The 19,162-nt window shown below is 37.7% G+C and overlaps 1 protein-coding gene across 1 annotated transcript in view; it reads right to left on the bottom strand.

Annotated features, from left to right (window-relative positions):
* LOC119419123 (potassium voltage-gated channel subfamily H member 7) overlaps positions 1-13,626 on the bottom strand; it is a 31,879-nt gene extending 18,253 nt beyond the window's left edge. The window contains 3 exon segments of the mRNA XM_037686423.1: positions 3,119-3,542; positions 9,146-9,357; positions 13,499-13,626. Of these exon segments, the coding sequence (XP_037542351.1) occupies positions 3,119-3,542; positions 9,146-9,357; positions 13,499-13,583 (721 nt within the window). The 5' untranslated portion in view covers positions 13,584-13,626.
* Between the last annotated feature and the right edge of the window lie 5,536 nt (positions 13,627-19,162).

A 19,162-nucleotide genomic window follows, 5' to 3' on the forward strand; every position in this document is an offset into this window, starting at 1 on the left:
TTCTATGAATCCAACTGCATCCTCTAGGCTCAGTGTTGAGGCTGAAAACCTGATTAAATAACCAGCACAGTTTGGCAGGCTCCGACACAACTTTAAAAAGAGGCAAATGCGTTGAAAAAGCCAAAACTCTGAACAATGAGCATTTTCACTTCAGTAATGTGACTAAAATTGCCTTTTAGGTCATTATTATTTTTGTTAATCAAACTTTGTGGATTTTTAAAAACAACATTCTGGCTGATTTAGCTGACAGTGATGATATTAGAAGAAATATGACTGACACATTTATACTTACATTATTGCACCAACATAAAGTGCATATCAATTAATATTATAGTCATAGCAACTTGTTTAATAGCAATATGTGACACAAGTTTAGCATCAGTAGTGATTTCAATTCAATTCATTTCAATTCAATTCAATATATTTATATAGCGCCAAGTCACAATAGAAGTCGTCTCAGGGCACTGAACAGAAACAATCATATGTAAAAATTAAAAGTTATCAATATTTATCTGAGGAGCAGACTGCTTTGAATTTAACTTCATCTCAGATTCTCATTTTGAGAAAGCATGAAGGCGACAGTGGAAAGGAACAACTCCCTGACGAGGAAGAAACCTTTAGCAGAACCAGGTTCAGGACAAGCGGCCATCTGCTTCGACCAGCTGGGTTTAAGAGGAACAGGAAGGAGGAACAGATACACAATGGCAGGTCCAGGATCATGTTAAGATATAAATAGTATCAAATGAAAACTGTTCAGTTTTAACAATTCATTTAAGGAAATGAGGTCAATTTGTCCTCTAGTAGTCCAAGATAAGACAGCATGACAAGCCAACCCTAACTGTAGGATTTATCAAAAAGGAAAATCTTAATCCCAGTCTTAAAACTGGACAATGTGTCAACCTCATGGACAGAAACTGGAAGTTGATTCCACAAGAGAGGAGCCTGATAACTGAAAGATCTTCCTACCAGTCTGCTTTTGGAAAATCTAGGAACCACGAGTAAGCCTGTAGTCTGAGAGCAAAGTGCTCTGTTAGGAAAATATGGAACAACAAGATATGTATAATAAAATGGATCTAGGTTGTTGAGAGCTTTGTAGGTTAGAAGTAAGATTTTGAATTCAGTTCTGGATTTGACAGGGAGCCAATGGAGAGAAGCTAAAACTGGAGAGATATGATCTCTCCCACTAACTCCAGTTAAGACTCTGGCAGCAGCATTTTGGATTAACTGAAGATTTTTTTTTTAAAGTGTTTGGACATCCAGATAATAAACCATTGCAATAGTCCAGTCTAGACATGACAAATGCATGAACCAGTATTTCTGCATCATTTTTAGATAAGATGTTTCTAATTTTAGTGATATTACGCAGGTGGAAGAAGGCAGTTCTAGTAATATTTTAATGTGTTTTAAAGTAATAAGAATAAGAACATCTGATACACTTTTTTTTCATAATACTATTGTATTTTTGCTGAAATTCATCATACATCAGAATCACACTCTAATCCATCCCTTAGCCATATCTTTAGAGTCCACTTTTAAATTGCTTAATAAATTCACAATATGTTAGGTAAGCTGTCTTCAGCAGTGAGAGTTCATGTCATTTCAATCCCCAGACAGGAGTATTTGTATATTTCTGCTGGTATTCTGCCCATGAATGGCACTTTTGTTGTAACTCATTCTGATAATCAGTGTGACGGGTTTCTCAAAGTGTATAAATACTCACTCCACTCCCTTCTTACTGTCGAACCCTGATGGTATAGAATGTCCCACTCATGACGTGTGCTTTATAATAAATACACAAAATATACAAGTAGGGGGTTTCCAGTCTCACTTATTGCTTTTTGCCACAACAGTGGCTATTTTAGGAAAATGTCCGCCTGTCACAATGGCATGCTCGCTGTAACGACTGTACAAAAATGTGTTCTCTGAAACGTAAGACTTCTTGACATTTTTTTTCTTATGACTCAGTCTGGATAAAATAATGTCTACTTTTGCTTCCAAGTATCTCAACTGTTTACGTACATTTAACGATCTAAACTGAGTTTATTTTTAATTACAATGCATGTATGGGTGTAGGAAAGTCTGGATTTCAACAGAATATTGACATTTGCGTGCATTTTAACTGTTAAAATTGCTTACGTCCGCATGTTTTACATTTTGTTAAACTTACAAAGTAAAACAAATAGTTTTATGAACGATAAACAGGATAAAATTAAACCGTTTTAAACATCTGTAATCATGTTATATGGCAACATTAGGGTTAAAACCTCAGTCGTGTGTGCTCATTCCTAACAGGAACAAAATGTATGGGTTCAACTCTGGACAAAGCTTTTATTTAATTTTATTAAATACAGATTAAAAGAGTGTTTAAAGTGCTGTTGTTGTTTCTGTTTGTCATAATAATTTCTTACAACATGATTCCAGTTTTGCTGAGTGTATTTGCTTTTACATTATTTTGCATGGTATTAAAATCTATTCCACATATTTTTTGAGTAATGAAACAGTTTAACTAAGCGCCTATGTATATATCAGTTTTGTTAAGCTGATAAATTAAATGAGCCTTAAAAAGAACACATCTGCAGCTGAAATACTTTTATTTCAGCAATGAAAAGGAAGATTGTGCGATCGTCTTAAAACATAAATTCAGGAAAGTATTATGAATCAGCATAGATGCCCAGCTTCCTTTTGATTTGTTGTGATCCAGTGAACTGACTCAGCAGCAGCAGCGACAGAAAAGATGATTATGGTGTGTAATCAGGAGCTTTTCTGGTGTAATGGAGTGCCCATAAAGCATGATAAAGCCCTGAAGTGGATCCAGAGCCTTAGGGGAAATATCCTATCAAAAATAAATAAATAAAAAAACAAAAAGCCGACAGACCTGGCAGCAACCCTACCAATGGCAATCTCTGCCATGTAAGCTGTGACAGTCTTGTTGGTCTGGTCCTTACATAAATGCATCACTGATTGCCATATTTTAAGTAACTAATCCTTGTAAAATATTCTACAATGAGAACCATTCAGAAAAATAAAATATATGCACACTTTTATATATTCAATTCAAGTAAACTTTTCAGAGCTTCTGGGACTAACAACCAAAAACATGATTAAAGTCAAAGAACCTCATCTGATCCAGAGCCGAAGATGAGAAGGTCAAAAGGGATCGCTGCCACCATATCAATGAGGAACCAGCCTTTGAAGTAATGGATCGCTATCTTGGCAGGATTGCTAACCACTTCTTCGTTATGGTTGACGTAAGTGGTCCTGAAATTTATGAGGATGTCGATGATGAACATGATGTCCACGATTAAATCCACTACGTTTAGTGGGCTGCAGGAGTAGCCACATTCACGCCTCCGATGCTCCTCTTGCTCATTGAGAAGAAACGCAGCGGAGTAAGGAGTGAGGATTGCCGTGTAGATGACCAGCAGCAGGATCAACCAGTCCCACACGGCTTTGAACGGGCTGTAGTGGAGGATTGTGAACTTGTCAATGCGAGGCGTCTGTAGTTTGTACTCTGGAAGCACATCTGCTCCAAGTGACAAGACCTGGAGAGAGAGACAAAAAACTAATTGAGAACCACTTGTTTACACCACTTCACTTAGACCAGACAATTTTTAGTTCTGGAGAAACTATTAAATTGGGCTTTGAATTTCCTTTTTTTTTTTATTTCTATGGATCTCCATTCTTCTTGTGGTATGAAAACAATCAACTTGATGCCTATTGATCTGACAGTGTACTCAAAGGATGTTTAAAGTTTCTCAAAGTTGACCATAGCGGACCGGAGCAACTGCAATAATATTAATAATAATAAAAATTAAAAAAAGAGTATTCTGCAATCAAATTTTTTTTGGGGGGGCAGCCTTTATATTCATTCCACTGTCTTGTTCTATATTTCCAACATCTACATCACACATTCCTGGAAAAAATACTTTAAAGATGATTAAAATGGACAAACACAAGTTATTACTTCATCGTGCAATGTTTGTTTTTAATGTTGTCAAATGCTCTGTCTGGATGGTTAATTATTTACTGTGCTCAGAAATGCCAAGGCTATCCCCTGCTGTTGGTTTAATGACCTGTGGCGGCCAGAGAAAGGCCTCTCTAAAGGCAGATAGTAGTGCTGGAGTAAAGAAGAGGGCAATGGGTCTTTTTCTTTTCAGCACTTTCCCCAACTTCAACGCATGAATTATAGATGTGGCTGTGCCATCAGCCCGGAAGCAGCCGCAGCGTTCGTATGTCAGCAGAGTCTCCCAACTTCAAATCAAACTCTGCAGGGAGAGGAAGAGCATTTAACCAAGATGAAGGTTCTTCATTTATGAATGAGAACGCTGCTGTATGTTGAATGAAGTTTGAATATAAGATGTCTGAGCTTCTTTTGGACTGATTGTTGCTGAAGCACTGAGGCACAAACTGGGGCAATTCTTTTACTTTTTAGTGGCACCTTTTCAAATTGACATTTTTCCAGTAAACAATAGTTTTCACTTAAAAAAATATCAGCATAAAGTATTTGTTTTTCTTTCAGTTTTTCTCTTGGAAGTGAAATAAGGACTTGCAGGACAACTACCAGAAACCTCCTGCTTCATATCTGGTCTAAAAACAGTTACTACAGTTGTTCACGTTATCCTGTAACTGAGTCTCAGAGTGAATGCTGAGCTGGTAACCCAAACTTCTTGTTGCCAATCTATTCCATCAGGTGTAATGGCAGCTCATTCAGCTCATTCATACGGGTCAGTAGGTACACTTTACTTCAATTAACCCCAAAGTTCCTAACACTGCCTTGTTTTTGTTCATGGGATCTGCACAAACCAGGACCTTACTACATACTGCTGTCACAAATGTTTATCTTTTAAATTATAATTCAAGATTTTTAGGTATTTGTGCAATGTATTCAAATATTTCTGGATAGCTGAATGCATGTTTCTAATGTTGAAAAGGCCAGCTCATTTGTTTAACTTTTCTCCTTTAGTATTATTTCTGATTTTTTTAAATTATTATTTATTCATTTATAAAAAAATAAAATAAAAAAAATCTGGGGTGACATTAGAAATGAACAGGTAGAATGTTCTGAACTAAAGTGTGCAAACATTTTTTTTCGAGAGGATGTATCAAAGTAAAAAAGAAGAAGATATAACCCAAAACAAGCCGCAGTTTTCATTCAATATGCAGATTTTTTTTTTCTTTCTCACATTCACACTGTCCTAAAACATTTTGTGCCAGACAGTGAAATGTCAACTAACAAGAAAAATTCAACTGTCACAAACTTAAATATAAATTGGGGAAATTTAAATAAACACTACAAAGAATTTTTTAGCAAAACTTTTGGCAAATACATCATAAAAAAATAGCAATTTTGATTTATCGCAAAGTTCTACTAGAAATTAATGTTCATTGTCATAGAAACAAATGTTCCTTTTTACTATTTCAATGCTTTTTTCTGAAAAACTGGCAGCAGAAAGTACTTTCTCCAACACATTGCCAGCAGTTTCCTGCAAAAGCAAAAGAAAAATGGATGGTTTGAGCAATTCTACATCAATGTATCCCCCCATAAATACATAATCTAGATTATTTTCTTTATTTTCTATAAATGACAAAATCTTTTCAACAAAGTGACAGTGACCTGGAGAACCCTCATCTGCTCGGACGACACATGCAGCTGGATATATCTCTGGGAAGTGGAATCTGATGTGTCTACCTCTGCTATCGATCGAGGACACCGGAATTGCATATAAATGGATTTATGATAACAGGTTTCCTGTTTTTGGAATAGTCTGGTTCCTGGTTTATCAACATACAAAGAAGACAGCCGCAGCTAATTTGCCCCTCGTCAGGCTTTTTCCTGTGAAGGCTGGTTTGTGCTTCGAGGACTCAAAATCAGCTGATTTACGAGCTAAACCGTAAGATGGAAGTGATTTGAATCGAAGGCCACCTGCGGCTTTGGGACTCGTCAGTATGAAAATGACCTTGAAGAGGCTCGTAAGCACAGACCAGTAGAATGCACCCTAATCTGGCCATTTCAGACCTTGGAAGTACCAATAAAGACTCGAGGCTGACAAGAAAAAATAGTCGTGGATTATCTGAATCCGACTCCCCGGTTGGCCTAGAAACAGGCCGACTTATCAGTTTCTCCTGGGAAATGTGCAAACTAAGTAAAAGCTTCGTCTATCACATCCCCCCCCCATCTTCTGTCGAGGCTTATCAGAACTGTGCTGGCTGACCATCATCATATCAGGGCAATGGTCTATCTGTTAGTGCTTCGTGGACCGCCTCGTCATCAAATGCATATGTAACGTGTTCATAAATGTACTTGCTGGCAGAGTTTTTTTGGTGTCTTAAATCGTGTCCTGTTAGGACAAGGTGTGAAGAGATCTTTTTTTGTAATACCACTACCCTCTCCTCATGGCTTTGTCCTTTTTTTCTATCTAAAAAATGTATTCTGAAAAGAATAAGAAGGCCACGCTCTAAAAGGGCAGCAGCTACGTGCACTCCGTCCATTTTTTGGACGACTGTACGTACATGTTCTCATTGTATCTCGGTGCAATGATAATAAAGCTTATCTGATTTGCTGATTATGAAGTTTCACTTGCTCTTTTGTTAATTACCAACAGTAATGTGTCATAAGGGTTACGTATAAGATATTTGAGGATAGGAGAAAAAACAGGAAATGTTTTTTCAAGATATTGTCATATGAACAAACTATAGCTATTTTAATGTTACATGATGCTATTTTTGTTGTTTATGTGAGACAAAAACAACAATAAACAGTGAACCAGTATAAATAGGACATTATGGACTCTGAGTCTTATCTCACATGCAGAACATGTATATTCTTGCCCATATGTTATACATTTTTGTTGCAGTGTTAACACCAAATAAAAAAAACATTACATTAACAAGATAAGTTTTAGTTTAGTACTTCTCACTTAAGTATGTGAGAGTTTTCTGTGGACAGATTTGGTCTCTGGTCGCCCTTCTTCCAGCAAAAGCTGCTCTTGCAATAGTTCACATTTTTGTATTTTGTCAAAACTCTCTATACTCTTCACAACATTTTGTTGAGCAAACAGGCCGATTTTGACTGCATCCAAGTCATAGTCAAGGACGATACAAAGCTGAAGAAAATACAGTAAGTAGAACCAGTCATCTTTGAAAATAAGCCATTGGATGGGCAGATACATTTTTTAATTTATTTAACAAAGAATATTTCAATGAAGTCAAAGTCCCAACAATCCCATAATTATTCACATATATGTTTCTATTTCCTGTGATGGACTTGCGACCTGTCCAGGGTGTACGCGGCATCTCACACAGTGACTGCTGGACATGGGCACCAGCGACCCCTGCGACCCAAAAAGGAAGAAGCGGGTAAAAGATAATGGATGGATGGATGGATGGATGAATCACATGCATTAATAATTATGGTCAAGTCAATAGATATTTATGACAGAATTACTTCAGTATCCAAGTAGTGACAAGAGGTGCTGCTGCAATATTCATAATAAGAGGCTCAACTTGAGCATTAATAAAAATCTAGTAGATTCCAAAACAGGCATAAAATAATCCAACATTTTTCAGTCAGGTCATCTGGACAGGTTTTTTTTTTTTTTTGTGCTGAAACGTTTCGCCTTCAATCCGGAAGACTTCATCAGTCAAGGAAACACACAACAAAACTGATTCTTCCCCAACAGCTTACTCCAAAGTGGAACAAACCAGTTCTGTTTGTGATTAGATGGTCTCTTTGGTACGCCCCTCCTCCATTGCCGGCCCTCTTCCTTGTTAACAGTCTTGTCAAACTGGTTGAAAACAACAAAGTCCATGCTCAATAATTCAGGTATAAAATCCAACATTTTTCAGTCAGGTCATCTGGACAGTTTTTTTTTTGTGCTGAAACATTTCGCCTTCGATCCAGAAGGCTTCATCAGTCAAGGAAACACACAACAAAACTGATAAGTATTACATAAAATAACTTCCTCAATTTTTACTAGTGTACAGATCATATAGATGAACACTTTTATATAATGCACTCTGTCTCAGTAACTTGTCTTTTTACTAATGGCCAGCAAAAATAAGTCAAAAACACAATTTTTTAGAACATTTGCTCCCATCTAACAACGCTCCTCGGAGGAAACGCAGCCAGCAGCTCTATTTGAATCTCTGATGCATTTTTAATTCTGGGACAGTATAACACAGCGTGATTTCTGTTCCTAGAACCAACAAATGTATCTTAACACCTTGTAAGTGAACAAAAAAGGCCATATTTTCATGATTTTTCAAACTCAGGCAAGCAATTGTCCTGAAGTTTATGACACAAATATACTCATGTGAATCACAAGAACACACTCGTGCCCACATTTCACAGCAGCGTTCATCACAAGTTGGTCAGTTCTTTGTTGAAGTGGGCGACATGGCTTTAAATCATTTGTTTTTTTCTTAAATGGTTCACACAGTTAAAGTGTAAAAAAGAAACTTTTTTGTGTCCAGAACAAAGAAATTCCTTATTTCAACAACATGAAACCTCACATTGACCGTCTTTGTGATCCTTTCAGTAAAATGTACGTGCCAAATTTAAAGTGAACTGGATCAGCAAACAAACAACACAGAGATTTAAGGATTTACTGGTGGGATTAACGCAGTGTTGAGGACAACTTTCCCCTAAATCGACACATTATTAGGTATCAAACCTCACGTGATGTGATGGATACAGAGAAATTTTCCACTTTCCTCTCATGCAGCTCATAAACATTCCATCCATCCATTATCTTTATCCGCTTCTTCCATTTTGGGTCACGGGGGTCACTGGTGCCCATGTCCAGCAATCACTGTGCGAGGGGCGGGGTACACCTTGGATGGGTCGCAAGTCCATCACAGGGACACATAGAGAAAAACAACCATTCACTCTCTCACTCACACCTAGGGACAATTTAGAGTTACCAATCAGTCTAACATGCATGTTTTTGGTCTGTGGGAGGAAACTGGAGCACCCGGAGAAAACCCACGCATGCACGGAGAGAACATGCAAACTCCACACAGAAAGGCCCCTGGACCGGGGTTTGAACCAGGGACCTGCTCGCTGAGCGGCAGCAGCTCTACCAGTTGCGCCACCGTGCTGCCAGCTCATAAACAAATCTATTTTTCTTTTTTTTTTTTAACTCACCTGTGTAACTTTTTCTGTGACATTGTGGGTTCGGTCTTTGACCTTAGGTGCTATGATGGGTTTCTCCGACGTTGGAGGAGAATGAGGTTTCTTCTCAGTTATCTCTGAGAAGTTGAGAGCGATCAGCGGGAGCTTGTTGATGGTGCTGTACTTGTTGATGTTTGAATCGGAGGTAGAGCCGAGGAGGCTGGACTTCACATGGTTGAAAGGACCTGGTGATTCATAAAGAAAAAAAAAAACCTTTGTGTGAATTAATATAAACAACAATTTACTTGGTTTTGATGATAAAAATGATCATGAAAAATAGCAATTCATTCAACCTTTATTTATACAGGTTAATCCCATTGAGCCTCGGGGACTCATTTACAAGAAAGACCTGAATTTTAACCAAGAGTGATGAACACAACAATCATAAAGGATACATACAAAATATTTTTTAACAAGTGAAAATAAAATGGTAATTAAAAAGGATAAGTAAAAAGGAAAAGTAGCAAAAAAACAGCTAGATTGTAAGGCACTGTAGAAAACTAAAAACAGGAACATGTCTACATTGGTCCTTGCCAGGAACTTAACAGATGTTTAAAGTCACTTAGAGAGATCAAGGTCGAGAGCTTCAGATCTTTTTGCAAGATATTCCAGGAAACAGGAGCGGAGTAGGAGAAGGGTCTTTTGTCTAGTTCATTTGTCACAGAGGGAACACTGCATGTAATAATATCCTGAGAGTGTACGCTGTAGCTCCACTCACGCAGTGACATCTAGGAGTAGATGTATGAAGGCAGCAGACCAAGAAGTGATTTAAAGATGAAAATGTACCAGTGGGAGAGTCTTCGTGAAGTTAATGATGACCAGTTAACCAGAGAATACAGGGTGCAGTGGTGGGTACAATAGTTACAGCCAGTTATGAATCTTAGTGCACCATGATAGACAACATCCAACATCTGCAGAGTGCTTGTAGGAGTGTTCATGTAAATAATGTCACCATAGTCAATGGAGGGAAGGAAAGTCACAGCTTACAAGGCATTTCCTAGCATTCAGAGTTAAACAGGACCTATTTCCAAAAAAGAAACCCTGTTTAACTTTCAGTTTCCTTACGAGGTTTTCTATGTTGAACTTAAAAGAGAGATGCGAATCAACCAAGGTACCCAAATATTTGTAGGAATCAACAAACTCAATACGGACACCATTTGATGATAAAGTCAGAGGAAGAACTGCTGCAACCGACTTCCTGTTTGAAAAGAAAAAATAAAACATCTCTTTGCTTTTGTCTGTGTTTAGGACAAGTTTGAGGTGGAACAAATCTGACTGGATGATGATGAAAGTGGAATGCAAAAGCTGGAAAGCCTTAGTCACTGTTTTAGCTCAACAATAAACAACTGTATCATCAGCATAGAAATGTAAGGATGCATCAGGGATGCTCTGACCTACATTACCTATGTAGATTGTAAAGAGGATGGATCCTAAGACTGAGCCTTGTGGTACACCATTATTGACTGTTAAATAACTGGAGGAAATACCATTATGTTGAACACATTGCCTCCGATCTGAGAGATGGTTAGAGAACAAACCAATGGTATGATCTGAAAAACCAATTTCTGAGAGCTTATGACACAAGATGTTATGATCCACAGTGTCAAACGCTTTAGACAGGTCTAAGAAAAGTGCAGGACAATAATCCTTCGCAACCGATGCTTCAACAATGTCATTAAAACCCTTCAGCGCAGCAGACGTTGTGCTGTGTTGTTTCTTGAAACCAGATTGATGGAGAGATAATATTTATACATTTGATGTGAAGTGGAGAGCTTAAGTGCCTATCATATTTACACATTTTTTATGCATTTATTTGAACATTTATCTAATTTCAAAACAACATTTAAATTGTAATTACTTATAAATGTAAACCTTGTCTCCATGTTTAAGACAGCGGGCTGACATAACAGTGACAGAGGTCTGGATCCTTTAGCTCTATTTATAGCAAGCAACGGTAGTATAGCCTCATACACTTACAGAACTGCTGACTAATGAGTTCTGGCAAATGTGGATAATGCAAAAACCACAGGATATTTCTTAACATTTCTTTCGTGCAAAGGGGGCATGTACCACAGCACAGACAGTTTATGCTGTTTTTGGTAGTGACATGCAAAAAAATTAACATTATACTGTTGTCACAAAACACTTAACTGTTGGATTACCATTTCTCACCAAGTGAGGAGCGACATAGACACTTTGACAACAGAAAATGGTTTGTGAGCAGTTAGTTGAAGTTGTAAATTTGGCAATTGAATATAAATTTATTGGTCTTTCAAAACTGCAGCTAAAATTAGTCTAAAGAGTAATAGACTTGCTTTGGATATCCCCTTAATAATATTGTAGACCCCTTAATTATTCCAAATAAAAAATGTCTCAAAAAGTATTTAAGTGAGATCACATCAGGAGAGAAGTAGATTGTTTTTGTAACAAAATTTTATCTCAGACTTTGTTTTGTATCCAGAAGTTAATGACACTCAAAGATGCAATAATTCATTTTTCTTCTAAAATTTAATTGTGTGAATGTTTATGAAGCATTCACACTATTGTGATCTATTTTTCTTCTGTATGTTTTTCGTCATCTTTCTTGTTCCACAATTTTTGTGCTATTTCAACAAATCATATCAAAACATTCAACTCCTTCAGGACAATCCTGCTATGACTTTTGATATTGGTGCAACTTCAGCTTTTTGAAATATCCTTTTCTGCCACTTTTTTTTTCCTCAAAGAAAATGAATTAAGCTCATTTTACATCCTTCATATCTTTAGATCTGTTTATAACCTTTAACTGCTTTTTTTCACATTTTGTTCTGGTTCTATCATGTTCGGCTTCCGTGTGTTGAACCCAAGTGCAGGAAGGCGATGAGAGACTCCAAGTTAAAGTAAACATTTCAGGCGGTGACACAGAGGGATACAGAACATACAGCCTTACAAAAGACAACCCAGAGACACCGACAAGACACCAAAGGGCTGAATATATACAGACACTAACAAGGTGAAATGACAGACACCTGTGGTGATTAGATTTGACACAGGTGCGACAGTGCTGGAACACAGGGAGGAGAAACACCGAGGGGTGATTGGCAAACATGAGGCAAACACAACATGCAGGACCAGACCCCAGAAACCCTAAAGGTTCAGCTTCTTTCAGCTTTCTTGAGCAAATTAAAACAGTTTTTTCCTGCTATTTTCAGCAGGTTTTTTCAGCCGTTTCATGCTCCTTTCAGATTCTTTCTGTAAACTACAACATTTTTGTGCTTCTAAATTCTTTCTGCTAATTTCAGCTTGTTATGCTCCTTTCAGCTCATCTCTGCATGTTTCAGCTTAATCTGCTATTTCAGGTACTATTTAGCTGTTTTTATGCTAATTTTAGCATTTTAAGCTAATGCCACCTTTTTGGTGCTCATTTCAAATTTTTTCAGTCTAATTCAGCAAAAAATGTGCTCTCTCCACTTCCTTCTGGTAATTTAAGCTTATATCTGCTTTTATAGCTACCTTTTAGCTGTTTTGCTAATTTCATTATTTGTCAGATAATTTCCACTTTTTTGTGCACATTTGTGCTTCTTTCAGCCTAGTTGGGCACATATGTGTACTTTCTGCTTTTTTAAGCTTGTTCTAACTTTTTCAACTACCTTTTTAGCATTTTTTTTAGCTATTTTCAGCTGTTTTCATATACATTCACATTTTTTCATGATAATTTCTGCTACTTTCTAACTTCTTTCTGCTAATTTCAACTTGTTATGCTCCTTTAAGCTTAATATATTAGTTTAAGTTATTTCAGCTACTATTTAGCTGTTTTATGCTCATTTTAGCTTTTCAGCTATTTCCACATTTTTATTAGCTCTTTTCAGCTCTTTCTGCTTTCTTCTGGTAGTTTATGCTCCTATCTGCATTTCAGCTATTTGTTTAGCTAATTTCAGCTTTTTTTTAAAGCTAGTTTCCTAAAATTTCTGCTAATTTCTGAATATTTATACCAATTTCAGCAAATATGTGTTATTTCTAATTTATTCTGGTAGTTTATGATTGCTCTTTGATTTCAGCTGCATTTCAGCATGGTTTTTAAGCTCATTTCAGCTGTTTCTCAGAAAGTTCTTCTTGAATAAGCATTCACACTGCATTTTTGCAGGAAATGCAATTCCACTAGTTAATAGTGAACTTTTGCCTATACCTCTTCAGCTGAGGTCATTTCTTTGATTTATTTCTAATAAGTTTGTCCAGTCATTCTCATTGTTGTTGCACACCTTAGAAAACTGTCTCTAATTAGGATTCAAGGATGGGATTAATCTGTATAAATAAAGACTGACTTCATAAAAAGGATGTATTACATACCTTCGCTCGTTTGCCGATCCCTGAATACGCTTTTGGAATTGGAGCTGTAGCCCTCAATTTCATGGTTGGATGAGGCTCTCCTCATGCTGCTGGTGCTGCCTCTGGGGAAGGTGTTTGACAGGGAGCTGGAGGACTGGAGCGGCTCGGTCTGGTACAGCTTGTCCCACGGGAGTTTTAGGGATGAGTGGTCAAGTGGTTCAGGGCCGATGCTAGCCTGGGAGGAGTGGTGGCTCGAGCCTATTAGGGCACGCGTGTCGTTGGCCTCAGTGGGGCTACAAATGCTCTTTGTGGGTGAGGGGAAGCTCTCCAAGGCCACTGAGTCCTCATCCTCTTTGGGAGAGTCCACCGTCACAGCATCTGGGTCCTCTTGTGGAAGAGATTGCTTGTTGGTATTCATTAGGCTCAAAGCAGCCTGACGGAATCGAAAGAATCTGCTCCTTCCTAATAATAATAAAAAGAAAAAAAAAAAGTCATTTTTGTGTGTATAGACCTGATGCACTCACTACACTTGTCACTGAAACAGTTAATCCTTTTATTAAAATATTAACATTTACACTAATAACAATGAGATAACAGTCAAAATGCATAAAACCATAACCAAATAACTGCAAAACATATTTCTTCAATAGAAACACTGATCTAAACTGATTGTTTTAACTTTCTGTTGAGCTCTCTCTTTTTCCCCATTTCTTGTTTTATTTTGTAAAGCCTTGACACTTGAATTCATATTTTTTTAGTCTCTTGCTCCTCAGTGCACTTAATTCATAGTTATCAGTTATTCTATGTCAGATCTTCAATTTTCCTTTATGGCACACCGTCTGCTACATGTTACATTTTGCTGTCGCTCTTTGAACTACCTGTACTGAAGTTTAAGTAATAAAGATTTGTTTGATCCTATACCAGCCATCCTGTCTGCCTACATTTTGTCAATGTCACGTTTTAAAAATAAATAAACTACCACCTTCTCCACTGAACAGATAGGATATATAACCACTTAAAGAGCTTTCCAATGAATTCCACTGCTGAGAAGAGCAGATGCTGAAAACCATCTGCTAATTAACCAGTATAACAGGTTGCCAACCTGAGTTTTTAAAATAATCCATGTGGCTTTTTTCAGGTTTTGTCACATCTAGATTACATTTGTCTACAGGTTTCCAAGCTATAAAAAACACAGAGGACCATTTAGGACATGGTGCATGCAAATCCACTCATGAGCATCCATCCCTCAGCACACTTCTTACATAACATCAGTGCCATCTGTTTCCACTGCCTGACCGAATGTCCTATCACAACTGTAGCTGCTTACAATAGAAACAGAAAGCTCAACAAGTTTCCTGTAAAAAAAACTAATGAAGGCAGGAGGTACGTAACCTTACCCTTTTTATTGTATTCACGCTGTCATTTGTATTGCAAATTAATTCACTATCACTAAGCTTTAATGCTTATTCAGTGCATATTTATCGCCTGTATCTCCGTGTGTGCTTGTTTCAAGTCATGCACTTGATGGTTTTTAATGAAACTCAGAAAGTAACTAATGGAAGGACCTCTACAACTGACTGATTTTTGCAGTCAGTCCACAAGTGGATGGTTGAAACAGCCAGATGAGCTTAGCAAACACAAAATGGCTACAACTCTGTCGGTTGCACTGATACTGAGCAGAAAATTTGTCATAGTACCGGAAGTCGACCATTAACTTATATTTTCAGGTCTAAATTACTGTGCAAGCTCTGTTTTCAAAACTTATGTCATCTTTGTCTGTTAGTGAAATATGTGAACCTCTGGACAGATTTGGATGAAACTTTCAGAAAGTATTATTTTGTAAACATTTTCAGATGGTTAATTTTTGAAGCCAACCCAATTCAAAATAACTGCTTCAGCCAACTGATCATAAAAATATATGAAAGTTATTTGTTACAAATATTTAGCAAACATTTGGACTGGTAGCTAAAACTAATTTACATCGCATACTCCAGGTGCTACACGACATAACATCTTTGCTTAAAACATTGGGATTAACCGTTGACATCAACCCTGTTTATCTGTTAGCCAAAGAACTCTTGAACAACAGGACAGATTTTATTGAAACGCTGAGAAAGTAATTAATGGATGTAAATGACTGATAAACTTTTGGAATCAACCCATTTCAAGATGTTTGCGGCAGCTGTGTCTTTAACCAAGACAAAAAACAGATAAAACTCAGTGAAATGTAAATATATGGAGCTAAAACTTGGTTTGGGAGTAGCTAGGAGTCACTGTCAACAAGCTTTAATAGATTTCTTGTAATATCGCAAAAATGTCTGGCACACTTCATTTACAAGATTTGATCAAAAACATTATAACTTTGACCCTTTTCATCATAACATGATCTCAGTTTAACCATCTGACATAAATGTGGGCAGGTGACGTGTAACCCTTCAGGAAATGCTAGGCCTTTAATTACTATAGTTTACTTATGAATCAATTAGTTATTTCAATATATTCAACAACTTATAAAATCATTACAAGCCCACTTTCCTTTTCATCTGAGCTCATCGCTGCTAGTTTTGGCATGTCGTTTCTTTTATTTGACATTTACAAGTTTTGCTCGGACACTTTCTTTTTTTAGCCGTATTGATCTGCATTCATTGAGACTTACATTTGGGATGTTTATTTTATTGATCATGGCCTAGAGACATCATACATTTACTGTACATTAGCAGCAGCACAGGTTCAGAGCAGTTTGAACTAAGCATTTTAGCTATGGAAAAAAATTGTGCAAATAAATAAATAAATTTAAAAAAATCTGCAGCCCTACAAACATAAATATACAACTGAGAAAGTAGAGAATTGGTATTCAGTTAAGCAAAGCTGCACAATGTTCTATTTATTTTATCTAAAGTGACTAACAAGTGAGAATCCATCATCCTTTGGCCCAGTGAAACAAATCAATGAATATCTTGTTTGATAATGATCAATATGAAGAACAATATCATCATGCACTGACTAAAAATGGACTTTTATGAACCCTGGACCAAGTCTATCATAAAATTCACTTGGATTTCTTGCTGTTGCATAAGAGAAGCTCAAAGTCAAATACAGTGTTGAGGTCAGTCTGTAAGTGTGATGTCTGTATTTAGCAGGCTTTGTCTGTTTGACTCCATCAATCTAAAGTCACATTATACGCTCATCTTCCTCATGTGCGCACAGGTTCTCTTGGTGAAACATCAGAGCAAACCATCACGTTTGATTAGCAATGTTGGCAACAAGCACAGGGCTGTGCACGCACATTCATGCATGTATTTAAAATTCACACCACACACACAGTGCAGCACAAGCTCACCATCAAATTCATGGTGGAATTTATACTAAAGCTAACGAACGAATTCTTACATTATTCTTAAAATTAAAATCAGAGAGATGTTGAATAGCTTCAATAAAAAAAATAAAAATTCTTATTAGTGGTTACAACTCCTGACACAACTCCATACAATAAAAAAAAGCTAATTTCCCAAAAGACACAGAAGAAAAAAAATTGAGCTTTTTCAGCAAGAATGAGATTATTCAGGTCGCTCCTTCCCTGCACAGGGAGCTTGTTACAGCCATGAACTGAACTGGGCAGGCTAAATAATGCATGATGTTTATGGATTCAAACACAGTTAACATGCTTGAAAGTTACACTTTATGACAGCTGACATCATCTCTGATGCTTACACTGCGTTTACCAGACATAAACAGATGCTTTTTCATTTCAGTCATTATGATGAAATGATTTTAGACAAATTATGATTTAGTTGTATGAAATTTTACAATTTTGCAAAGAGTCTGTTTAAGTTTGAAAATTTTAAAACACAACACATGCATACGTAACATTTAGTACTTTAAGGAACACATAATATTTTAGGTTGCATAAATGAAAATTTCTGTTGAGGACTAAAGGGCCCTGCATACTCCACCCCAAGCAGCAGAATCAGCTCTCATTGATGTAGATGTGTGATGAAAATGGCGTCATTTTGTTCCCAGAGAAGCTTCGCCCGCCACTGCTCGACACAAGATTCGTGCCAAAATTTTTCTCACGGGCTTATGCAACAAGCATTATATGATTGGTTAGAAGTTTGTGGTCAAGTTTGTCAATGTGGAAATGTGCACAGGTATTCAGCACTCGTCAGACACACTAAATTAGTCAAATGGACAAAAACTCCTCCTGGATGGAGATCGTGCAGACATTGTGTGACAAAGTGTGGCGCTTTCTTCATGATAGATTTGCAGCCAAACGGATGGAGTGGAGACTCTGGCAGGAAGAAACTCGTGCGGTGACGTATACTGCAGCGGGTTGGGTTTTCCAAGAGCTCTGTGCCTGTGGATTATAGAAGGTGTGTGCAAAAACAAACGTCTCGTAACCATGTGACCACGAGTCGACTGTTGGACTTCAGGTGGAGTATGCTGGACCATTGACTCATAACTTATGATAAAAAGAAACCTTTACAAAACCAACACCACATCACAAAGTAGAAGTTCAAGCATGGAAAGCATTATATCACAACACCAGTAGTGCTCTGATGAACTGAAAGTGCTAATACTCACTTTGATCTGACTTTGTTGGGGATGCTGGGCTTACATTCTCTGTGGAGCGGTCACTTCCCTCATCCAAGACAAGTTCAAAATTCAAGATGAACATTATTACCACGCCTTCTTCATTCTTCACTGGGATTATGTGGGTGTTACACTGAAAGTCAGACCCTGAAAGAAAGAAGTAATTAGTAAGTACCAAGACTAAACATGTCAGCACAAATAAAAAAGTAAAGTAAGTATGTCTAGATGTTTTTATAAAAAATAAAAAAAAATTGCATGCTTTAATTGTTTATGTAATGGATTATTATTTTGAAGCTGCTTGAGTCCTCCAGTCTCACAAAAGCAGTTTAGGGAAACAGTATTTTACCATCCATCCATCCATCCATCCATCCATCCATCCATCCATCCATCCATCCATTCATCCATCCATCCATCCATCCATCCATCCATCCATCCATCCATCCATCCATCCATCCATCCATCCATCCATCCATCCATCCATCCATCCATCCATCCATCCATCCATCCATCCATCCATCCATCCATCCATCCATCCATAATCTTCTGCTGGTTCCGAAGTCAGGTCGTGGGAGAAGCTGCTTGAACAGGGAGGCCCAGACATCTCGTTCCCAACTCTTCAGTCTCGCCAGCGTGTCTTGGGTCTTCCCCGGGGTCTCCTCCCAGTCAGACATGCTCAAAGCACCTCCCTAGGGAGGCGCCCAGGAAGCATCCTTATCAGATTCCCGAACCACCTCAACTGGCTCCTCTCGATGTGGAGGAGTAGCAGTTCTACTCCAAATCTCTCCCGGATAACTGAACTTCTCACCCTATCTCTAAGGGAGAGTCCAGCTACCCTGTGGAGGAAACTCATTTCAACCGCCTGTATCCGCAATCTCATTCTTTTGGTCACTACCCAGAGCTCATGACCATAGGTGAGGGTAGGAACGTAGACCGACCGGTAAACAGAGAGCTTTACCTTACAGCTCAGCTCCCTTTTCACCACAACGGACCGGTACAAAGTCTGCAATACTGCAGACACTGCACCAATCCATCTGTTAATCTCACGCTCCATTCTTCCCTCACTCATGAACAAAACCCTGAGATACTTGAACTCCT

The sequence above is a fragment of the Nematolebias whitei genome, chromosome 13 (genome assembly GCF_014905685.2).
Source record: "Nematolebias whitei isolate Nwh7 chromosome 13, NemWhi1, whole genome shotgun sequence".
NCBI lineage: Eukaryota > Metazoa > Chordata > Actinopteri > Cyprinodontiformes > Rivulidae > Nematolebias > Nematolebias whitei.